Genomic DNA, 26,198 nt, shown 5'->3' with positions numbered 1-26,198 from the left:
AACAGTCTCGTAATGTCGCCACACCCCAAGGTTTCTAGCCTACTGTAGGCTAGGTTTGTTATGGTCTGTCCAGGAAAGTGAAATAACGTCCCCGTTAAAAAAAAAAAACAATGCACAAATTCATATTAGCCCATTGAAATAAACACATATCATAAATGGTTCACGCTCGCACGACAATGTGTCCCGTTTTTTTTTAAACCAAGAAATGTGGCACTGGCAGGTCTGCTTTGGTAAGATGTGCAGACTGGGCATCATGTAGGCCTACACATGAATTATCCGCGTCACGTTTGTCAGCGGATTGGTACCAGAAGTGAAGTTGCACCCTACCGCAGAACAACATTTTTAAAAAGCATTTTTTTTCACCAATATTAAAACCGTTTGTAATTATATTGGCAGTGCCGACAGATTGCAGCCTACCAAAACATTAGCAGACCGGAAGTTTACTTCGGGCCATATCATGTCACCAAGCAACAAGCAAACGTTCCATGAAACCGTCTATATGGAAATCTTTACTCCTCAAAGGGTTAAAGGGCAACTCCTGCCAATTTCAATGTGCTGTTGTATTGCTCACGCTACCCTTGACTTGTCAGTACCCGGTGACGCCGCATTTTTTGGCTCAGCCCTTGCCGAGATATGAGCTATTCTAATGGGGGCAACTTTTGTTTACACTTAAAAAAAATGAGCATAGGCCTACTACTATTTTCCCAAAAGTTATCGCTGTTTGCTGGCTGTCTGCTGGCCGTCTGTTGATGTTGCATAACCTTTTGGATGTTTTTGGAAATACATTTTTTTTTAAATTTGAAATGTAAACAAAAGTTGCCCCCATTAGAATAGCTCATATCCCGGCAAGGGCTGAGCCAAAAAATGCGGCGTCACCGGGTACTGACAAGTCAAGGGTAGCGTGAGCAATACAACAGCACATTAAAATTGGCAGGAGTTGCCCTATATATCTTCCACCACCACCATCTTCTAACATTAAAGGTTATGAGCCAGAGGCCAAATTTTCACATATTGGTATCACCTGGGGTGGCAAAGTCTATCAATGTTTTTTGTAATCCTCCATGCCTGAGGGACATTATTTGGTATGATAGCCCTCTGGAAGTGGTAGCTTTCTTATATTTTTACTCACTTTTATAATGACACCCAGTGCATTTCGCAATACATGCCTGTATATGGATGTAGGCGTAAGCAAGTGTCTGTGGTGATGGTATATGTTTTTATTGATGTTACATCACATGTAGACACCTTAGGGATTTTAAAAATATACAGGTTTGATGGATAATGTACTTTCCTATGAATTATATAAGTCAAAATGTATCCGTCGTACACTTTTTCAGTAATATAATGCAAGGTTACATTGATGCAGAAGCCTGTAGGAGGGTGGGTCAAATCCCAATGATTGCTATATCATATCTGTAGGGTGTGGGCATTCAAAACATATATGGGTTTGCTAGTTTAATATAAATTATACACCTATTTAGGCCCAAAACCTATAACTGTCCAATGGATTTCAATGGAAATCAATGCATTTCAATGTAATCCCAAACACATTACATAACTAAGGTATAGAGGAATGTAGGAAGTTGGGAGATGTCACAATGCACATTATATCACATCTGGAGTGTATAGACCAAAGTAAATATATGGATTGGATAGCTTACTACAAATAACCCACTTATTTTAGACCCACAACTCATGGCCGTCCATTAGAAATCAATGCATTTAAAAGTATGAAATCTTTAGGACTTTACAGAGCTTATGTAGGGATAGAGGAAGTTGGGAGATGTTTCAATGCACATTATGAACCTTTGGAAAATATATGGATTAGATTGCTAAATGCACATAATTCAGGTAGGCCTACTTTAGATGCTGACCATTGAAATGCATTGCAAATGCAAGTTCTGCAATTACATTGTAGAACTAAGGTAGAGGAATGTAGGAAGTTGGGAGATATCACAACACAAATGTCACATCCAGTGGATCTTTAGAAAGCCTACACACATTATGTTAAATAATCTTTGTTGCCTATATTTCTAATAAATTAAAGTGATGGTAGGCATGTGCTGGAGATGCATGCTAAGATGTCCTAAAATGGGCCAGAGTGCTGTCGATACAAACTTGATCACGCTTACTTCACTCAAGTGTATGAAAACAAGATTAATTAGGACAAGGAAAGAGGTCAAGAGGATACATAACTCTCAGAATGGCATTTGCAAAAGAAGAATATTACAATTGTCAGCTCACTCACAGAAATGAGAATTTAATGACACTAACTGTTCAATGAAAAGAATGCAAATAGTGCATTCAGAATCCTTCACACATAACATGACAATTGCACCTATGGTATGTTGTTTTAACAAATTATAATGTGTGTGAATTATAATTTTCAAAATCTCCATCACTAGTATCATAATCAGCCAGGTTGGGCTATTACATCTAGTCTTCCAAAAACCCAGTCATGAAGAGATTCAGTGTTTGCGCTATAGCTGTATAGAAAACATGGTGAATGATAAATGATGAAGTTGAATTTAGGAGCTGTTTGCCATTTGTTGGGTCCTGTTGCTTTTTCCCCATTCAATCAGCATAATTGGTGATTGCTGGTTGCTGGCGCAACAAATTGAAGAATGATAAGGGGTAAGTTTCATGAACAGTTTCAATTTCTGAGTAATGAGTTGATCTTAGAACACATGACACTAAGGGCCTCTGCCTCAGTTCCTCTGGCTTTTGGGGGTGTCTTTGAACTTCATACTGTAAACCCTTACTGGGAAGTGACAGGGTGATCATACCTGTGCTTTTGGTGGCTGTGAGACCCTTGCTTCCCACATCCCTCAGACGTTTTGGTGATGTATATTGCCACAAACCTTCTGCATCTAACATCTTCAATGCAGACTTCAATTTCCCGGCTGCGATGTACCTTTCCATGGTACAATGAACTAAATAATAAGCTGGTTGTATGAGGGCATGTGGAGGCAATCTCCAAAGGAAATGGCTGTATGAATAGGAAACTGAAGGATACACCAATATCTCCAGCCTTCTTGGGAGCTGATGCTGCCTCATTCCCATTGCAGGTCTCCACATGCACTAAGTAACCACAAGTGATGCCTTTTCCCTCACCACTGATCTCTGGACTCACGATACAGTATGTCTGAATTTAGTGTCATCTGTAGTCATGCCTTGTTGCATTGCAAGTTGTGAGATTGGTAATGGGCATCTTGAAACTTTAAGCCACATCTTGATGTAAGCTGCAAATCCTCTTTCCAGTTACTGTTCAAATGGGGACTTTCTTAAATGGGGGGCACATCACTTAGCTCATGGGGCATGGCGCCAAAGACATCAGCAAGATCCAGGAAGATTACATGGAGGTTCTTTTTTCCAGCTTTGCTGTTTGGATTTAGTGTCAGGTCATGCTGTGTGTTACCCAGACATGCCGCCATTTGAACAGTATCAATGTGCATGATTGGCCATCCTTTGTGAAATAAAACTGAAAAGGAGATTAATTTCCAAAATAGTAAGTGAGGAAATTGTGTTGAACTGGCAGATGTTCATTTGTATCCTTTTCCTTAGAGATCAGGACCCCACCCGCTCTACGCCCCACTTCACACTACACACTTCACATGCAGTCAATGATTTCAATTCGCTTTGTGTGCTTCACTCTATTAGACTCAGAGGCAACAATCAATGCAAGGCACTAGTTTCCCTTGAATATCTTTTCTTCCTTGATGAATCATCAAATCCCTGTGAGATTCCTTCTTCCCTCCAGCATGTTTGTGGAGTTATATTCCCGCTGGTTGGTGTTCTCACACGTCTGTAGTATAGTTATTGTTCATCATGTACTTACTCATTCTCCAACATCTCAGTCACAACACAAATGAAATTAAACAGGACTCACCTGATGCCATTTCTGTCTGTATCATGATGTACCTAGTCTTATCTGTCTTTGACACTACAGCAGTCAACACACCCAACATACCCAGCAAGTCAGATTGTACGGTATGTTTAAAAAAGACAAATTTTCAGAAAAAGTAATGGTCTAGTTTAGTTCCAGACAAAATGAAAATACTGTTATGCAGGATCTCAATGTATTGTTCTTGAAACTGATGTGTGTGCAATTGCAATCGCATCTTCTAGTTTTCTCCGTTACACTTTAGACCTACCTTCATTCTGTAAAATAGCCTAGTTTGATTTGATTTTCAATGGCTAGATGAGTTTTGAGTCTAAAATAACTGTATGCATATCAAGCCCATTTGTTTTCCAAAGGTCTACAGTAGCTGTATAATGTGCATTGAGAGATCTGTCAACTTACATTGAGCTATACCTTAGTTCTGTAATGCACTTTGCATTACCTGGAAATGCTTTGATTTTCAATGGAAGGCTATGAGGTTTGGGTCTAAATAACTCTGTAATGTGTATCAAACTGTCTAATCCAGGGGTGCCCAACCTATTCCAACTCAGGGTCCCCTTGAAATGTTCATACTTCTTCAGGGCTCATCACTGACTGATTAAATAAAACAAAACATACACTACAAACAAATGATTGATTGATTGATGATTTGATTTTTAGAAAATGATTTCAAGTCCCACTTGGAATACAGTAAGGGCCAACCAGTGGGCCCAGGCCTAAAGTTCGAGAATCATTGATCTAGTCCATATACTTTCTAAAGGTCTACATACTCTAGATGTGATATAATATGCATTGGGACAACTCCCAATTTCCTACATTCCTCTACAACACATTTCTGTAATATACTTGGCATTACATTGCAATGCATTGGTTTTCATTCAAGTCCATTGGACAATTATGAGTTCTAGGCCTAAAATAGCAGCATACCTTATATTCGGCGATCAAACCCATGTATTTTCTGAAAGCGCACACTCTCCAGATATGATATAGCAAAAGTTGCAATCCAACCTATCCCCCTGGGGTCTCCCAACATCCTCTATCCGTACATAAGTTCTGTAAAGTACATCGTACTTTGAAATGCATTGATTTTTAATGGACGGCCATGAGGTGTGGGTATAAAATAACTGTGTAATTTCTATTAAGCTATCCAATCCATTTATTTCCCGAGGTCTACACACTCCAGATGTGATATAATGTGCATTGTGACATCTCCCAACTTCCTACATTCCTCTATACCAGTGTTTCTCAACCTTTTTTAAGGCGAGGCACCCTTTCAATTCATGAAAAATCTCAAGGCACCCCAAACCAACAAGCCGTAACATGGCATCGCATCCGATACCACACAAGCTTAGAAAAGTAGCACATTTGGAAACGTCACACACAACCTAGTACGTTTGAAGTTGCAGCTGACCATGGGGCGACCTATATTTACTTTATTGTGCATGAATGGCAGATGAAAGATTCCACTGACAAGCATTAACTTATCAATTCAGACAAATATGCATTATTATATATTACATAATTAATTTTATTTATCAGCCACTTTCCGCGGCACCCCTGAAGGGGGCCCGAGGCACCCCAGGGTGCCCCGGCACCCCTGTTGAGAAACACTGCTCTATACCTTAGTTATGTAATGTGTTTGGGATTACATTGAAATGCGTTGATTTCCATTGAAATCCATTAGACAGTTATGGGTTTTTGGCCTTATTAGGTGTATAATTTATATTAAACTAGCAAACCCATATATTTCCTGAAAGCCCACACTCTACAGATATGATATAGCAAGTATTAGGATTTGACCCACCCTCCACCACCCTGCATCAATCTAACCTTGCATTATATTGCTGAAAAAGTGTATGACAGATATATTTTGACCTATATAATTCATAGGAAAGTACATTATCCATCAAAATTGTATATTTTTAAAATCCCTAAGGTGTCTACATGTGATGTAACATCAATAAAAATATATCCCATCATCACAGACACTTGCATACGCCTACATCCATATATAGGCCTGTATTGCGAAATGCACTGGGTGTCATTATAAAAGTGAGTAAAAATAGCCTATAAGAAAGCTACCACTTCCAGAGGGCTATCATACCAAATAATGTCCCTCAGGCAAAAAAACATTGATAGACTTTGCCACCCCAGGTGATACCAACTTCTGCTCCGGCCCATGGACTACATGACCTCAATGTGGAGTTTCGGAGCAAGACTGTTTTTAATGGTTGTGCCAATACTGCATCGTGTGCATGTGTCTTGCGTTTAGGTGTGCTGCTACTATGTGAAAAATTGACATAAAATACAAGTGGCAACGCATTTGTGCATGAAATGTAATGTAAGCGTATCCTACTGCAAGCATGTCCCAGGCCTTACAATCAGACTGACTCCACCTTGTCAAGAAGACAAACGCAAACCTCTTGATATGGCCAGTAAAGAAAAGAGAATTACATATCTGAAACAAAAGAAAAACTTGAGACTTCAACTATAGCCGGCCTTCCAAGCTTGATGCATGAGCTGGCCAGATTACAGGTCAAATCAGGACCTCAGGTAACATGCACTTAGGGTGTGACTGTCTGTCTATCACACTGAGTCATTCCATTCCAATGCTGGATAAATTAGTAGATAAGAAACACAGAGCGAGAGAGAGAGAGAGAGAGAGAGAGAGAGAGAGAGAGAGAGCGAGAGCGTGTGGCACAACATCAAGCCAGGCGCTTAATTTATTAAAATGCACGAAATTGCATCTAACAAATACAAAACTTTCTGAGGGAGGACCACCGTCCAAAAAGATGCCCTCCTTTTTGCTTTTTGGGGAGATGGTCACCCTAATCATAATTATTCCCTGGTCACACCCTTACCTGGATTACCTGGAGAGCTGTTGTTGACTTCCACAGTGACAATGAAAGGGTTCCTCAAATACCTTTCTCTCTGTGTTACCGGGGTGTGCTCTAGGCCTACTGCCAATTTGCCATGCCCCCCCCACTAGCGCCCCAGGGGTCCTTGGCCCCACTTTGACCCTTACCTGAACGATATTCCCGGCAGAGCTGTTGTTGCCTGAAGGGTCACAGTATTTCCGAGACAGGAAGTTGTCCTCCCAGTGCTTGTTGTTGTTGTTGTTTCCCGCCACCTGTCTCCTCTGAAGAGCCCTGTGTCCCCCTGGGGTCTTCCCCGGTCGGCCCAGACAAAGACCAAGCACCCCGACCCACACCCACATCCTCAGCACAGCAGCTAGCATGATTAGCTCACTGCTAACAGGCTAGCTAACACAAGCTAACTCAGCCTTAGCTTAACACACTAGTATCCTCTGATCCACCAGAAGCATTTGCCGCCTACACAACTGCTAACGTTAGCCAATATGCACTACTGCACATTGAACGGCCTCTGCATAAGAGATCCAAGTAACGTTTCCTTATTGGACTAACATCTGTAGTCTGTAGTAGTCAACATATTTACTCAGAGGATGCAGCACTAACCAAGACACTAGGCTACTACTACTGTATATATTTGCTCCTAACCACGACACTAAGCTATTACTGTAGATAGTTGCACCTAACTGCACTGCAAACCACTGCTACTCACCAAGCTACTGCAGACTCCAACCTGACAATCACTGACGATCAGCAGTCTCCCGTGGAACGACTGACAACTATAATGATAAAAATGATAATTATGAGAGGATGGCCACTATCACCACTAGCGCCTACTAAGAATACAGTACTGTAGAGGGTCTGCTCTCTAAAGACTGGTGGTGTGAGTAGAGCAGAGTGAAGTATGGTGTGCTACTGTAAGAAGCTGCGTCTGACTCAAAGGGTGTGTATGGCACGTGTGTGTGAGTCTACGGCGGGATAAAGGGGCAAAGGTTGCAGGTGTGGCCCTGGCCGCAGACAGCGTTAGCCAGGTCCGGGACAAAGTCGTCTGAAAGGGCCCCCCTTCTCAATACAGAGAATGTAATGACGATCAGATTCTGGGGTCTCTCTAGCCCCGGGACAACCGACCCCTTTGTCCTCCCCTGTCGGCTTCCCGGGGTGTGGTAGTACTGGTACCTGTGTGTGTGTGTGTGTGTGTGTGTGTGTGTGTTTGCTCTCACTTGTGTTCGCTATCTTAATAGCAATGGAGGGAGTGTGAAGGGCCTCTCTCTCACTCACACACACACACACACACACACACACACACACACACACACACACACACACACACACACACACACACACACACACACACACACACACACACACACACACATTCCTAAGAGAACAACACCCAGCCTTATCAGTATGTCTGTCTACAGCTCACGTGTAAAAATAAATACATACCCTGGATATTGTTTATGGCTTATTTTTTGTCTTGAAACAAGGGCAATAGACCAACATATGCAAACACTCCAAAAACATTCTGGTTTTCTGACAGCCAGCAGACTAACTGACCAACCAACATAGTGACAAATAGAGTTGATGCACACGAAAATATTAAAAGTGATGATGACATGCACTCACACCAGTTATAGTTGTTTTATGCAATGTTTTAATGGCAGGGTTACACTTATTAATCCTTCTCTCTCTCTCTCTCTCTCTCTCTCTCTCTCTCTCTCTCTCTCTCTCTCTCTCTCTCTCTCTCTCTCTCTCTCTCTCTCTCTCTTTCTCTCTGTGGGTATCCGTTAAAAAAAAGTGCATTGAAAAAGAAACGCGTCGGTGCATGTGGCATATACATATAAAAGGACCTTCCTTATATTTGATGAAAAAACGGAACACTAGATTTTCCATTAATTTGTCTGCTAATATTGCCAGAAATCCACAGGACAGCAAATGCATCTATTACTGTAGATGTTAGCTGTTATCCTATGGGTTTCCCAATTTTATGCAATGTCCCTTTTGTCTGCGACCCCCCTTCAGTACCTGCACGACCCCCCTAGGGGTCCCGACCTCCAGTTTGGGAACCACTGGGTTGGGTAGATAGTGACCCCCTGACCCCTAGATGACCCCCTGACCTCTGGATGACCTCGTTCCCTTTTAACCTCAAGGTCAAGGTTAAGGTGGCTACAGGAGTGTCCTTTGATGTGTCTACCACCACACAGGTAAGAGGCGGTGTGTGTGTGTGTGTTTGTGCATGCCTGGGTGTGTGTGTGTGTGTGTGTGTGTGTGTGTGTGTGTGTGTGTGTGTGTGTGTGTGTGTGTGTGTGTGTGTGTGTGTGTGTGTGTGTGTGTGTGTGTACGTGGGCGCGTCTGTGTAGGAAATGTAAATTGATTGGGACTTTACAGAAGGCAGACCAGGTCAGGCTAGCCCAGAGCAGGCAGTGTTAATCTGTTAGTATACCGGGCGGATACACCGGCCAGGACAAGATCAAGCAACAGAGAATCACTAGCCGTTAAGTAGCGAGAGCAATGCGAGCAATAGAAGCGACAGAGTATGTCCGTTAAAAGCAGAATGCAAGCATTCCAACATTCCCATTGGCTGTGGCGGCTGTCGCCGAACCACATCATAGCTCATTTGCATAATATTGCCTGGAGTTCAACTACAAACTGTTGCTCGAATTGCTTTTGTCGTGCAACTCAATAGTCAATTTCTTCCGTCGCTGGACTCACTCATGTCACGCTTGGTATAGTCATGCCTTTCGACTTTATTGTCCCTAGATATGGCGACTGGAGCACAATTACTAGCCTGGCTCTCACGCACAGACCCTTCGTGCTTCGTGCATCTTCGAAAACATCCATCTGCGTGAGAACCAGGCTACACAATAACATACACAGCAAACACAAAATGTAGACAGGAAGATAAGCAGGCGACATCATGATCATGAACAAGGAAAATAATATCACTACCTGCACTAGCATATTGAACCATACGATTTACATTTTGTCATATAAGGACAATTTGGGCCTATTTTTGGACAGGATGGGTAGGGGTGTGGACGTGTGTTTATTTGTGTACATATGTGTGCTGTATGATAGTGTCCGTGCATGTGGGTGTTGTAATATTCTGACCCTTACTCTGACAGCAAGGGGGGGCAACCGCCATTCAGACATACCGCCATTCAGACGGTATTTAATTGTCATTCCAAGCCATTTGAACATTGTTGCAAGTACTTACAGGTGCGTGAACAACATTCTAACTCAGTTTACATTTGCAACAATGTTGCTACATGAGCGGAAGTGGAGAGAGTGACAGCGCAATTACAGGATTAGTGTATAATTTAGTGTCTAATTTTGTCACAGTCCAAATGCCCTTACAGGTCGGGTCTGAAAACAGTTCCTGGAAGCTGGAAAAATGGTTCCTGCGATAAAAAGTCAATGTCAGAATGGCGGTATGTAACAGACAGCAAGTGCTGGCACATACTGGTGACGTCAGTACGCTCATGTAGGCCTATATGTATTCACGGTTATGCTCTTCTGAAGGCAGTCTATGATCATCAGCAATAAAGCAACCATTCCATGCAAAGCTCCCGTGTCGACATCAAGTCATTAATAGTAAACACAAGGTATAAACATTACAGGTGTATGTACTTACGAAGTTGCCACTAAATCTGAAATGTAGTGATCTGCACATTATGAGAAATGATAACGAATGAAGATGACGCAACAACAGTGTGATTTGTAAAGAATTTTAATAATTTTGATGTGTTTAACAGATTCCATTTTACATTGCTCTCATCCCATTTGATCTTGTCTCTTGTGGTTCACTGTGGTTCATATGGTCAATGCCAAAGGTTGGAACGCAGTTTACATTCAATTCATCCCTAATGTGACTCATTGGACATACAGCAGTGTCTGCTGCAACATAATATAGCAAAATCAAAACAAAAACAAAAGACAAAACATTGCACAGAGGTCTTTAAAAAATAGTTTGTTATAAAGAGTTTGAAAGAACAAGTAACCAAAAATGTATAGTGTTTATTTTCAAGTGCCTGTGTGGCCATTTGGAATGCCATTGCAGACCTCCTGTGAATCATTTATTTCCCTATAGCAACAGTTTCATCAGGAGTCGTACGGGAATCAAGGAAGTTGCCAGGTCCTGTTACCCTGTTTGACTAGAAAATTAATGGAATGTGTGTTCACACACCCAAGATCACCTTGATCACCTTGCATGAACAGATGTACTGTGACAGGTTTGAACATAATGTGTGAACCAGTGATGAAATCCAGAAACAATTTGATTGGCCTACATGGTGGTAGCCCGGCACCAACACTATGAAGAGGTGTGATTCTCAATGAAGGAGAGGAGAGAAACGGTTGCATGACTGCTTTGCAGGTGTTCTTAATACATCATCAAGGTCCTCTCTCCTCTGTGAATCAGATCAATGTTTTCTCTTCCCAGCATAACGGATGTATGACAGGTTTGAACATAACGTGTGAATCAGTGGTGAAACCCAGGAACTGAATTGGTAGCCCGGCAGGGACAATGTGATAAAGGAAAAACAAAGGTGTAATTCTCAAAGAAAGGAGAAAAGACAAATGCATGAATCACCTCTTTATAGACCGCTTTGAGCAGACTGTGAAAGGTGGTGGGGTTAATTTCAGTTTCTTAATACATCATCGAGGTCCTCTCTCCTCTGTGAATCAGGCCAACGTTTTCTCTTCCCAGCATTGGCCCCAGGCTACCATCACATACAGTACACATTAATCATTTCCTGGTTTTCGTCATTTGTTCGAACATTGTGTTCAAACCCATCAATGCATTCGTTTCCTCTCTGTGAATCAGGCCAAAGGGCTCAGTCACTGTATTTCTTGGCCGCACTGTTTTCCTATCAAGATGAAGAGACTTCCAAACACCTACGGCCACATTTGCATAGTAAAACATTTACATCTCCTTGAGAAGATGACCTACTCCTTACGACTCCAAAAAGAAATTGGGGGGGAAAGAAATTGGGGAAAATGGTCCATTTATATGAATGACAGAACCAACAACATAGGTTAATCAGACATGTACTGATTGTGATGTGCATTTATTCAATGACCTGAAGCATCTTTTTTCTTTCTTTTTTTGTTCTTGTTTTTGTTTTCCTTTACTTTGCTTTGTCCCTTGTTTTCCTCAATGTTCTAATTGTAACAAAAATACCATGAATAAAAAGTATTTTTTTAAAAGATGAAGAGGCTTCCTGATGTGCTTCACCGAGCTCTGATAACATATCCACGTGGAAGACCTATTATGCACTTCAGCACTGCACTTTGAATATTTATTGAGTCTTTTTCTTTGTTCTGTGTTTTTTGTTTTGTTTTTGTGCTATATGTTGCACGTTACAGCTGCTTTGTGATTGTCCAAGACAAATTTCCTGCGAGACAAATGAAAATAATCTTGAATCTTGACTCTTGAAGATGGATGAAGAGCTTACGGTTAAAAGCATGATGGTGCAGAGCCTTCTTCAGGGCACTGGGAATCCTCACCGAGTCCTGAGGAAGGTCACTAAGCCGAAAGCTTGGCCATTAAAAAAAGGATTTAAGTGTGCGGACATTTTTCTTTCAATTTTTGTTTTGCACCTTTTAATCTTGAGTGCAGTGTAATTCGTTTATTTTAATACAACTCTTTCAAGCTCCTGCCATCTGAACACCATTACTGCTTATCTTGCCTTCTATGTTTCATTTTTTATTTCATTTGATTTGATTTGATTCTTTATTGTCCACAGGTGTGGAAACTTGTCTTCAGTTTCACCATTTTTAAAAGACATACAGCTACACATTCAGAGACATTACAAGACAGACACCCCATTCCACGCAAAGGACAATGCGGAAAACCACTCCAGTAAATGGAGCTCTGTATATTGTTCTGTATATGAATGTGCTGCAGATCCAATTGCCCTATATATGGACAAAGTCTAACTTACGCACTAACACTGCTGCTCTAAACTATTCAGTTTTTTTTTTTTTTTGGGTAAAAGATAAAGTCACAAGAGGGCGCCCTCTCTACCCAACCCCCCTTTCTGCCAAGGCATTTACACAAACATTCCCTGTCAAGTTGAAAGTGAAAGTAGTAAGTAAGTAGGCTATCACTCTCTAAACTCACTCACTCAGAAGTCCCTGAGCCTTTGCCGCGGGTGCATGCAGCTCTGGATTATTAAAGGGACTGTTTAAAGTATCAGCTCTCCATTGGAAATGTGACGGCAGCACATTTGTGTAAGGTGAGTGGCAGTAGACCTATCAATCTGGACACCTGTTAAATCAATGTTAACATGCTTTAAACTGGAGTGGGATTGCCTTTCACTGGGTTATCTGGATTCAGACTGTGCAGCTGATCAAATGTCTTGTGAGTTGGATTGGTTATCTGATACTACTACAACTATACTACTACTGTACTTCTACGCTGCTGCTGCTACTACTACTGCCACTTATAAAAGTACACTTGTTATGCTACTGTATTTTGAGAGGGAAGGGGCTGTTCCAGAAGCATAGGAGATGTTTGTTGTTACAAGACATTAAACTACTGACTGGACTGATGACATGGCCAGGAATAACCGTGTCCGTGGTGCCCACTGCATATCTGAGGTTAGCGCGAGCATCCGTTATCTTATTTCGGAAAAAACACCTGTAGAGTCTCTGTACAAGTGAACGGAGCATGGACAATTTTGAGGCAGCGGTGCGCATGCTGGCAGATTACGTCATACCTGTTTACAAACTCTAAAGGGGTTTATAGGTCAAAGGATAACATTTCTTGTGGGTTTGGCTCTGTATGGGTACCTGGGCTGTTAGATATTATACAGTAGATAATTAGGCTATAAAAACTTAACTTGTATAGCAGAATTCATACAAAAATGCGGCTCACTTTGTTTTAATAGTTTGGTCAAAAATAAAAGTTTGTAGAGTTTAAGCCGGGTATCAAAACGTAATCATTCAAAGACAGAAGATCAGAAAAATCAGAAAACCTTTGCGTGGCATGGAGTACACTGGAGTGAAGAAAAACTCGCCCTGTGTGGCATGGAGTTGACTGATCGATTGATTGTTTGTTTGATTGTTTGTTTGTTTGACTGGTTGATTGATTGATTGATTGATTGAGTGACAATCTCAGTTCTTGAATAAAGGCAAAAACATGATTTATTTTCAAATAAATCATACAACATACTTATCTAAAAAAAGAGCCGGTCAGGATATCACAATAAAGTGTGTGGTTCATCCCTCTTGATATGCAGAGGGAGGATGTTTCAACACAATAACTGCAGTACAATGCTGACACACGCCCTGATAACTTGTGCGCACCTTTGTAACTATTCTGTGCCAGCCAGTTGTGATATGATTAGATCAAGGCCAGTTGTGATATAACATCAATGGTAGCAGCTCCAACTGTGCTGCAGTATGAACAGTCAGACAATACAGTGACGTTAGAATTGGGACTCTATGCATCAGGGCTGCACTGGGACCACAAACCGACCGGGGCATTTTTGGCACAGTCCAGCTCCTCACCTCCACTCCCATACTACAATTATGATGGGCTCTATCAACTGTATTTTATCCCAGTGAGCAGACGGAACAAAAAACAAAAGCATCGACCCTTGATGACTGTCGGTCGGCCCACCGGCAAAATGTCCTGTATGCCAGATGGCCAGTTCAGCCCTGCTATTCATCATCCCTCAGCTTGCAGGTGCATCACAGTGGGACATTCAACACTGAAAAGTAGAGGCTGGATCACACTGCAGCTAGTTTTTAGGTTTTTATTATGTGACCTTGAAGAAACTGTTGTAATAACGAAACTTAAGTCAATGGTTTTGCACATAATAAAAACCTGAAAACTAAGCTCCAACGTGCTCCAGCCTCTACTTTTCAGACAGTAGAGTAACTCAGCCTTTCCTCTCCGAACAGACAGTGTAGTAGGCCTAACTCATGCTTAATTATTCTTCAACAGGGGCCTGATGGGAAATTGGGCAGCACTGCTGGGTTGGATCCTGTTGGTGGTGCTTTTGCCAGCCTCTGTCTACTGCAGTACAGGTAGGCCTATGCAATTGTATAACCATTACTCTACAGTGTGTGTGTGTGTGTGTGTGTGTGTGTGTGTGTGTGTGTGTGTGTGTGTGTGTGTGTGTGTGTGTGTGTGTGTGTGTGTGTGTGTGTGTGTGTGTGTGTGTGTGTGTGTGTGTGTGTGTGTGTGTGTGTGTGTGTGTGTGTGTGTGTGTGTGTGTGTGTGTGTGTGTGCATACCACCACATGTATAGTTGCTGTTTATCCCACTGTTAAATATCTAAATATCGTGAGATTCTTAAGTTTTTCTGTCCTTGATAATTTAAGTTTATTATTTTTAAAGGATGTGGCCAGAGTAGGTATTGCAACTATGTTGCTCGTTGAAATTTGACTGTCTACTGCCAAATTTGATCTTTTCAGGAATATTTACTAAATAATGAACTAATATTTACTAGTATGATCAAAGTAAAATAGGGGTTTCCAGCTAAAAATGTATATTTCTGGAAATTCAAAATGGCGGACCATGGAGAAGATCCAAGGGAAAAGGTTTCATGTATGAAAAGTGCAATTTTCTCAGTCATGGTGAATACTTAGAATTTGGTGGTGGTAAGTATTCATGAAAAAGGTAACATTTGTGAATGTTACATCCAACTTTGAAAACAATAGTTGAAAAACTATATGGTAGGCAATAGAATCCACTTTTTTCAAATGATATGCATAACACCCAGCAATGTACGGTTCAATGGGGGAATACATGTCTTACTGATTGATACTCACAATCAAAAAGACCATCAGGGTATAACTTTAAGCATTAACATACTGTACTGTCTCGTTTCTTTCAGGCATAAAGGTGGAATGTGGAGATGTTAATGGAACTGTTGGCCATCAAGTTCATGTGAACTGCATCGTGGATTACACTGGAGTAGATGATCCCATGAGTACCTGTGGCTTTCAGCATTTCTACATCAATGGCACAGGTGTGAGCTGCTCCCAAAGCCAGCATGAGAAGTACCCATGTGGAACCCTCCTCACAAATATAACAGATGAGATCCAGGATCCTCAACCAGGAATCTATACATTCTTTTTGATGACTGTCTGTGGACATGAAGACACAACCTTCCAACTGATGCTACATCAAGGTACAGCAAACAGCATAGGAACAGAATAACAATCAATTTATTATTTGGTTTAAAGTATTTTTTAAGCCAGTAAAATTCTACACCTTTTTTTCATCATGACAGCGATTCCTACACAACTACCAGTTGCCCCACTTCCTCCTGAATCTCACAAAGGTAAACTGTATTCATTTCTTCTCTGAAGAGTACAATTACAACTGTAATGGGATAATTGTGAATCAGATAATACGTTTGAGCTGGAATTTAGAACTACAACTTAGACTAGACTTGTTTTAAGACAACTTCTGTACTGCTGAATCCAGGCTAAATCCTTTGAAAAAAAACTGCTGAAACTTATGGTACTCTTCAGTCATATATATTGGAGCTTTTTGGCCTTTATTATTACATGACAGTGTGAGAGTAGGCAGGAAACAATTGGGAGAGAGAGATTGGGCAGGGCTGGGAAATGACCCTGACCGGATTCGAACCAGGGTCCCCATGGGCAATGTAAGCCCGTATGTGGGGGGCTTGACACGCTGCGCCACAGTGCCCCCAAAACTTGATGATACTCTATAACACTTTTATGTTGACACCTGTTAAGCAATGGGAACAAGAAGTAGTTTATAAGTGCAGGATTTTTGCCAAAAACATTTTTGCATTGTGTCATTCTGGTCACTTTGAAGGAGCATACCCGTGTGTGATGCTTGGAAGTTAGTGAAGGGGTTTATTTGAAATGTAAGCAGTTCGGGAGTCCACTGGTGAGTGAATTTATGTTTTATTTCATTTCATGTAGAAAGGAATTTAAAACACATGTTGCTTGAAGGAATAATTGTGATGTTGATTTCAATGCTTGGAGATCTTAAGATTCATTTAGCTGAGATGTAGGCCTAGCTCTATTTCTTAGTCTACTCATTTCATTGATATTAGGGAATTTAGTAGTATATACGTTGTCCTTTTTTCTTTATTTGTAAAGGTTTTCAACCTGATTCGTTCTTTGTCTACCTCATTCAACCTGATTGATAAAAAAAATTTAAAGGAAGAATCCGAGTTGATCCATGATTGCCATGATGCTTTTTTCAAGTTTGGGCTAAATGTTTTGCAGTGTCCCCCAACACCGGCTGCTCTTGATGTTACAACTAAACTAAATAAACCAAAGCCCAGAAAAGACCATGTTGTGTACATCCTTTAAACTTGCAATTGCCTTTCATGGGGTCAGACTGCACACCTGATCAAATATCTTGGTTGGTTTATATTGGGTCGCCTATCTGATATACTACTACTACTAGGCAATTACTACTACTACCCCTTACGAAAATGGACCAGTGGTTTATTATGGTATTACTAATTATCATGGTTCTACCATGGTATGTCATGATTACTCTACGTACTCTGAACCTACCATAATTGTACTATGGCTTACTATGGTATTACTATGATTTTTATGTAGTAACATGGTTCTACCATGGTATGATTACTCTACCCTTATGAAAATCGACCATGGTTGTAATGCAGTAACCATGGTTTTACTAAAGATTCAAAGATTCAAAAAGCTTTATTGTCTAATATGTTTCCATAGTAGAAAATTGTCTTGACTGAAGGTGTGTGTGTGTGTGTGTGTGTGTGTGTGTGTGTGTGTGTGTGTGTGTGTGTGTGTGTGTGTGTGTGTGTGTGTGTGTGTGTGTGTGTGTGTGTGTGTGTGTGTGTGTGTGTGTGTGTGTGTGTGTGTGTGTGTGTGTGTGTGTGTGTGTGTGTGTGTGTGTGAGTTCTTTCAGGACTGAGTGTTCTCAGTGTGTATAGCTATGGGATGAACGATTTTTTGTAGATAGCTCTCCTGGCCAAAGGCACTCTGAACCTTCTGCCAGGAGGAAGCAGTTCAAAACAAGGATGGAGTGGGTGGGAGTGATCTAGGAGGATGGAATTTGTCTTCCTTACCACTGCCTGGATATACAGATCCTCCAGTGCTTTCTGATGTATTCCTGTTAGCTTGCTTACTTGTTTAGTTATCCTATTAAGTCTGCCTTTGCTTGTGTTGGTGAGGAAGCCGTACCAGGATGTAATGTTGCTGGTGATGATGGATTCCACCAGAGATTGGTAGGCAGTTGTCAACATGTCTTTACTGACATTGAAGGTGTTTAGTTTCCTCAGGAGACACATGCATTGTTGATCCGTGCCTTGTACGTGATCTTCTTGTAAACCCCATCTGCATGCTGGCTAAAGGACAGACATTGGTCAATCTCTGTGCCAAGGTATTTGAACTTCTCCACCTGTTCAACTATTTGTCCTTCCAGGGTCAAAGGTGTGGAAAGAGGGTGTAGGGTGTCAGGTGCCCTCCTGCTATGGCAACACAGTTCTTTAGTTTTGCTGATGTTCAACTGCAGTGAGCTTTCTTTGAACTACAGGGCCATTTCTGCGACATATTGGGTGTATTTGGACAGGGTGCTTAGATCTGTCAGTTTAGCCACCAAGGCCAGATCATCTGCATATTTAAATTGCTTTAATCCACTGGTGCTACATGTAACCTCATTGGTGTATATTGAGATCAAGATGGGAGACAAGACACAACCCTGCGGGACTTCAGTGTTAAGGATGATGTTGGAGGATGTTACACCCTAGACCTTTACATGCTGGGGTCTGTCCTTTAAAAACTCCTTGATCCAAAGTGTCAGTGCTGGGTTGACCTGGAGCTGCTGAAGGCGATGCAGGAGTGTGTTGATGTTAACAGTATTAAATGCTGACGAGAAGTCCATGAATAATATCCTGACCAAGGAGTTCTAGGAGTCCAGGTGCTTTGTGATGGTATCCAGTAGATGTAAAGTAGCGTCATCTACACCTTGTTTGGGCTTGTAGGCAAACAGCAGTGGATCAAGGTTCTCATGGTGGTGGTGAATATTGTTGTCTGTAGATTGCGTACCCATCATGCACTGCACTTCTTGGAGCTAATATTATCAAATATTAACTTAATTATCACAAAGGAATGGTTTAGTTTCGCTTCAAAACTATTACTCTTCATAATGTTCTGCATTTATTGTAGGGTTTTTACCATTAAAACTAATAAGTGGTATATGAAAAAATTACATCTCATCACCCCACCATCATTGAGAAGTGTACGTCCAATCCTTGCTATATCATGGCTCCGGTTGCCAATGTTTCGAACGAGAGAAAACTAGATGTCACAGTAGATTAATTACTTAACTATTAGGTATGCTCAGCCAACTCTATTATAAGGGTCCCAAACACCTATATCTATCTATTAATTAACCATTAGTTATGCCTTACTTTTGTATTAAGTAAGTGTTAATTTTGGTCCTTAGTTAAGTATGACCTGATAGCTACTTAACTATTAACAGTGCCCTTACTTATTTATTAGTTAAATAATAATATGCTATTAACTTGTAACACAAGGTAATAGTTATCTAATAGTTAAGTAACTGCTTACTAATGTTCAACATATGCATTAATAACAATTAATATGGGTGTTGTGGCATTAAGTAGGCCTAATGATTATTAACCCTTACTTAGGCCTATGTATTAGGTTGTAGCTACTTTACTGTTAATTATGGCCCCTTATTTGGAAGTGTTACCAACTAACATTGATCCAGGGACTGTAACCAATAGCCTGTAAATTGCTTCAGATTTAAAAAAAAGTGTTAGCGCACTGTAATGTAATGAATTTTTCTATTAACCATGGTTTGTTGTCAGAGTAAAACCATGGTTCATTTTTGCATAGTTAAACGAAGGTAAATCCATAGTTAAACCATGGTTAGATCCATAGTTAAACCGTGGTTAAATCCATAGATAAACCATGGGCAAATCATAGTCATAGTTCAGAATCATAGTTGAACCATGATCGAACTAGTCAATCAATGGTCAAACAGTCACAAACCGTGCTCAAAAAACCGTGACCAAAAACTATGGGTAACTAAAAACCATGGTTCAGTTCTCATAGTAAAACCATGGTCTATATTCGTAAGGGACTACAGCAGTCACCATAGTATGTATGATTTCCATATGTTTCAGATGTCGCTCCAGCGGTGGGGATCAGCAGTCTAGTGATCTTCATCCTTGCTGTGGGTCTTGCTGTATTCCTCATCAGGAGAAGAAGATCACGGGATCAGGGCAGTAGAGTCCCCACAGATGAACCCTCACACAATGTCTATGGTCAAGTCGCCTAATTCCGCCCGTGTCCCAATTTTGGCAACCTTATGGACAGGGCCGGTTTTAGTCAATTTGGTGCCCTAGGCAAGCATTCCCTTTTCCCGTTTCCTTTCATGTGCATTTAGAAATTGGCATCTGTAAACATAGCATTGTACATCTGATCGAGCACATCTGATCTAGTACCTAATGTACTGAGTGACCATGAACATTCATTGTTAGTTTAAAGTCTAATGTCTTATTTCCCTTGAGGTTCTAATTTTGTGGGAGTTTTGGTATTCCTGGCACCCCCAAGACATTTGGTGCCCTAGGCGACCACCTTGTCAGCCTATGTCTAGCGGCGGCCCTGCTTATGGATTAGGGTACTGTAATCACCTGGTTGAATGGGCAGGTAAAACCTGGTCATTTGGGATATGTGGCACTGGATTGTAAATACATGTAGCTTCTGAGTTCAGGTTTCCCATCACTGTTGCCCATGACTTGACCACATGACCACATGGGACTAATGACACACACACACACACACACACACACACACACACACACACACACACACACACACACACACACACATACACACACACACACACACACACATCTGCAATATTACTGTTGTACTGTAATTCTTTTCTATTAGTGTGTAATACCACAATAATCCCCAATGACACACACACACACACACACAAACTCTTTTTTTTGCCTTTTGGCTATCCAGCATAGCATGTTCGTGTGATTTTTTTTGTTTTGTTTTTTATTTTTTGCTTTTACGTTTGAAATGGAAAGTATCTATTCACAGGTAATTTTCCATGCCAGAAATTCACATAATGGGGATCCTTTGGAAAAGCTGTTTACTTTCACTTTCACCATTTCAATCATTTACTGACAGAGCATTTGTTTATTTTACAACATGTAGGAGCGGGAAAGGATCTGCACACTGCTTGCAAAAGACTTAATTTATTGGGAGCAACGTTTCGATCATAGATCTTCTTCAGGCATCTGATTGCCTGAAGAAGATCTATGATCGAAACGTTGCTCCCAATAAATTAAGTCTTTTGCAAGCAGTGTGCAGATCCTTTCCCGCTCCTACATGTGACAGTTTTTTGATCTGGCACCTGCTGATGCTTTTTTGCTGGATGTGCGCACTTTCCACTACACTTTATTTTACAACAGCCAATGTTTTGTGTTCATTGCACTGCATGAGGGCGCATGACTTCCTGGTAGCCTACTTGTAAAAGCAGACATGAGGGAGGTTTACTAACGTTCCACGCCAACCCTGCTAGTTGGGCTCCGTTACACACACACACACACACACACACAAACACGCACACACACACACACACACACACACACACACACACACACACACACACACACACACACACACACACACACACACACACACACACACCGGAGTTTCACTCCACTGGTTTGCCGGTTAGATTAATCAGATTAAAGAGCCTCTTGAATTTTGCAGTCAATAGCTAATCTGCCAATCAGCACAAGTAGTCTTTCCCTCCCTTGTTCTTATAATTTAACATTTCTCACTTTGACATTGCTGCACCATTGTAGCAATGTTTTCGTAAAGTATTTTGGGGGCTTTATAAGTCTTTATTATTTTTTGTACATGACAGGATAGTGGAGGAGAGACAGGAAGCGAATCCCAATTACATTGTATGTATATGAAGGGGGGGGCTTTCAGATGTGGGGGCTTTGTCCTTGACCCAGCCAAAGCTGTCAGCGGCCCTGCCTGTCAATAAAGGTATAAAACCTCCTTTTAAAAATGCCTTATTTCGCTGTGCTGGAAACTGTAACAATCAAAAGTCTGGATTCTGATAACTGTGACAATAAATCTTAAATCTTGAGTCTTGATTTAATCTATGACCATCTTAGCAATACAAACAATATCACTGCTTGCTCAAGTTTCATTGTATGAGAGACTGCATGACAATAAAAAGTCTTACGTTTTGTGTTTTCAGTCCAAATTTAATTTATAATGATCGAAACATATTATCACCACATTCTCCGACTTCATTGTATGTCAAAATAGTAATGAAAGGTCTTCAGTTTTAATTTTTCTTGCCGGGTTTCGCCTACCACTTTATATAGTTAAGACGGCCTTCTTGACAACAAGGCGTAGTCCTGACATGAACGGCAAGCTCTCCATGTCTATTTCAGATTTGAGATTTCGTAAAAATGGCCTTTGATTTTAAATAAGAGTTTGCTCAATGAAGTACTCCGCAAGTAATGAAATGAATGAAAATGAAAGTTTTTTTTCATTAAATCTGGCAGCCCTTGTACAGGATTGGTGAATGGTGTGTGTCTTATAGTAATGGTAGTGGAATGGCACAAGGCTCGTGTTGACGCTCATTCACAGGGTTGCCAGATTGGGCGGTCGCAGCAGAGTATTGCCCAGGGTCAAATGACAACTGTGCAGTTGCATTTTCACATTTTCAACGCAATATTTTAAAAGGGGCCTGAGCTAGGGGGTGGCCAGCTTATTCATGGTGGTGCCGGAGCACCACAAAAAATTCCCTATAAACTTACGTGAACTGTATCATGTGACATGACGTACATACCTTGACTAACAAATGCTCTGCAGGAAAAAATGGCCTCATTAAATGAGATTACATTTTACACAAGACATAAAATTCAGAATGAACTCAATTCTATTTCGGATAAAACTTGATTCCACTTTGAAAACATCATGTTAGCGCTTCACAATTCGTAATGAAATCAAATGTAAATGCAATATGAAATCAACAGAAATATTGAATTCTGAATGATTCATTCTAAATTAAAAACATCATGTAAACGTGGCCACTGAGTCTTCATCCTTCAGTCTTACATCTGTAGTGTAATGATTGCCGCTGTGTTGACATCATCAGATTAGATGTTTATGCCAGATCAGATTAGATTAAAGCCAGGAGTGAAAAACAACCTGCTCTGGCCCAGCTATGAAGCATAAGATATCTACTAGAGCACAGTGCATGATATACTGGGCAGCCGTAGCCTTGTCGTCAGGGTGTTGGTCTTTCAATTTGGGGGTTGTAGGATCGAATCTCACCTGACTACCAAAAAACCCTAAAAATAATAAATGTAAGTCGCTTTGGAAAAAAGTGTCAACTAAATGTAATGTAGGGGGGCGCTGTGGCGCAATGCCACAATCCTCCCCCATCTCTCTCTCCCACTCATTTCCTGTCAGCATCTCATACTGTCCTGTCAATAAAGGCATAAAAAAGTCCCTAAAAATATTTTTAAAAATTATGCACTTGGATCTTACAGGAAAATCCACAGTGTAGCCAGCTATACTACATAGATACCTGCAGCCAGGGAAATTCCACATACCTCTGCATAAGATTGATATCTAAAGCACGGGACAGTCCACCTGCTGTAGCCATTGCATAAGATATAGGGTATAGGAAAGTCCACGGTGCTCAGTACAGGAAAATTCATACAGTAGTGTGTGACTCCAGCCATGTACAGTATGGTGGTGCATGAGATATCTGCAGTGCCGCATGGGAAAGTCTCAGTCTCAGTGAATATGACATAGGGTACAGGAAAACCCACAGTGCTCAGTACAGGAAAGCCCATATGCCCTTCTGTACCCAGTTATGGTGGTGCTGCATAAGATATAGAGGAATGTCTAGAAAATACTGCAGCGCTCCAAACATTTGTTAATTTCCCCACGTACCCCGTGCAATGTACTTGCGTGCCCCTAGTGGTACACCCCTGGATGGGAATCACTAATCTAGACAACAGGAAAGTTCACAAGCCCTGACCTGAGTAAGCCCCTTGACATAGAGTATAGTAGCCGGCACAGGGTTGTTAGTTTAGAAAACAGTGTAAAATGCAAAAGTACACTACTCCAAACACCAAACAGTGGAATTAAAACTACTGAAATGTTGCACATATTTCTGTTGTAGTACCCTTACTTAATTTGAATGTTAGACGTAGTTAGTTCATCAGCATATCAGCTGCCTCCTACCCTATGAGGAAAACCCCAGATGGAGAAACAGCCTGTTCTTACAAGACAGATAAACCATAACACGAGTTTAGCAGGGGAAAGTCCTTTGTTGTAATCCTGTAAACATTAACAGCATCATATGAACACAGTGTGTCCCACTCAGCAACACGTAGACCTACGGGTAGCCTACTCATGAGACAAAACAACTGAAAATGCTATGAGGTCATTCAAATAAGAAGACCATAAAGGATTTCCAGACAGGTGAAAAAAGTTGTCATGTCAGCAGTACTGCTTTGTGTGCAGGTGAGATGATGGTTGTTGTCAGCACAGCAGAATTGCATGCTTTTAGGTAGGTGTCAAAAGATATCAAATGCTGAATGTAGGCAGGGCTGGACTGGTCATTCGGCATACAGGGCATTTTCCCAGTCGGCCGACAGTCCTCAGGGGCCGATTATGTCTTTTTTTCAGATTTTTTTATTTTTTCGCTTAGAGGTTGGCCCATCATTTAGATTGGGCAGCACATTGATCCTATGGATCAATAGACAACAGACTGAGTCAGTCATAATATTGTAGAAAAACAGGGGGGCTGTATACGTGTAACCTGCCATCCGGGTAGGCCTACTTCCTGAATGAACGGTTCTGGCTCTTTTGGGGGAAAACAGACCTAATGTCTCATTCATTTACATGACAAACAACATCAGCTAGCCTAAGTAAACACAGTCCATGCTTCAGCCAAGGCTGTTTGGCTGTATTATTGAACAGTCGACAACACGTCTTCAGCATGTTGAGCATGAACATTGCTAGTCTACAAGTCCTTGCCTTTCATTTATTCTTTCCCAACACGCTCTCCAACGCAAACCGCCTAGCTGTGCCCCCTGCTCCCTTCAAGAGATCCCAGTCATAACGGTTATCTGTCAATGTCCCTCAGCAGTGGAACACACTTCCAGTAGTAACAAGACCAGGGTCGTCTTTCACAAGTTAAGACTCTCCTCTTACATAACTTTTGTGATACTTGAGCTGGCCCAGACACAGGCTAGACTCTATGACATGCTGTGCATTTGGGTGGGTACAGCATGTGTGTCTACTCTATTTACCCATGTCTTAATGTACTTAAATAAATAAATGAATAAAACCCCTAACCCAACTTGGCATTTTCACTAATTGTTCTGTGTATTTCCTGTGCACTTTACATCTGCAAAGGCTGTATGCATGATAATGTCCTCCATTGTAAGTGGCTTTGGATAAAAGCGTATTCCGTGCCATATGTAATCACAGCATTACTGTACACCCTGTAATGTTCCCCTTGAACTGAATTACAGATGCATCCTGTGTGCTCCTGCTGCCACTATGTCCCAATAGAACTACAGTCCACATTGCCACAGTATAATACAGTAGGCCTGTAGGCCTATCCATCTTATAATCAAACTTGGATCTTCTTCTGGCTGCTTACCCAAGGCATTTCCTGTGTACTTGCAACTGTTATAAGAATAACAGTTACAGTTAATAACAATTATTGTCAAATGTCTTATTTAAATGTTTTAGTTAAACTGCACATTGGAGACTGGTCAAAGGCAAATTCAAATTTCTCTGCCAACTGTTAGAAAGATTTTTAGATAGAAGAGTGTGGCATAAAATATAATGGTGGTAAGAGTAAGATCGTGATCATAAGGAAGGAGCAGAGAAGATAAACAATCACCCTTCCCTTCCTTGGCATCGAAGTGGCTGGCACCGCACTCACTGAATGCAGTGAGCTAAAATATCAGGGCCACATAATTGCAAATGACTTGATAGATAGACTTAGACTTAGACTTATGTTTACTGATCCCACAAGGGGGAACTTAGGGTAGCGGCTGCCACCATGTGTAGCGCCCCAAAAGATGATAGAGATGATGTGAAGACTTCCAGATAGTGCCTCCCTTCATGACAAACCAACCCCCACTCACAACAATGTCCTGTACTTACTTCAGCTGTACCTTCACTTTGTTTATGCCTTTGTTACCTCTGTATCTACCGTGTTCTCAGAGGTGTCAAAAGTAAAAGTTAAAAAAAGAAACACAGTTTCCTTCCCACACAAATAACTGTATCTGAGTAAACAGTAGACATTTAGCCTACTGACAGTTCTTGGTCCGCTACTGGTACTGGCTGTGGCTGTGGTGCCCTGCAACTTCTATTCAGCATGTTGTGCTTGGA

At 41.2% G+C, this 26,198-nt stretch overlaps 1 protein-coding gene and 1 long non-coding RNA gene across 2 annotated transcripts in view; one reads left to right on the top strand and one right to left on the bottom strand.

Moving 5' to 3' along the window:
• The window catches only part of LOC134443253 (laminin subunit alpha-3-like), a 51,854-nt gene extending 44,703 nt beyond the window's left edge, over positions 1-7,151 (bottom strand). The window contains exon 1 of the mRNA XM_063193132.1: positions 6,927-7,151. Coding sequence (XP_063049202.1) covers positions 6,927-7,139 — 213 coding nt within the window. The 5' untranslated portion in view covers positions 7,140-7,151. The remainder of the gene's footprint in view (positions 1-6,926) is intronic.
• Positions 7,152-12,917: 5,766 nt separating this feature from the next.
• LOC134459887 (uncharacterized) lies at positions 12,918-21,348 on the top strand. Its single transcript, XR_010036893.1, has 6 exons — positions 12,918-13,010; positions 14,726-14,808; positions 15,620-15,916; positions 16,019-16,069; positions 19,910-20,953; positions 21,215-21,348. It is a non-coding gene; the product is annotated as an uncharacterized LOC134459887 (long non-coding RNA).
• Positions 21,349-26,198: the final 4,850 nt, after the last annotated feature.

This window comes from Engraulis encrasicolus, chromosome 2 (genome assembly GCF_034702125.1).
Source record: "Engraulis encrasicolus isolate BLACKSEA-1 chromosome 2, IST_EnEncr_1.0, whole genome shotgun sequence".
NCBI classification, from domain to species: Eukaryota; Metazoa; Chordata; class Actinopteri; order Clupeiformes; family Engraulidae; genus Engraulis; species Engraulis encrasicolus.
The sequence above is the reverse complement of the archived record's forward strand: the minus strand, read 5'-3'. Positions and strand labels throughout refer to the sequence as shown.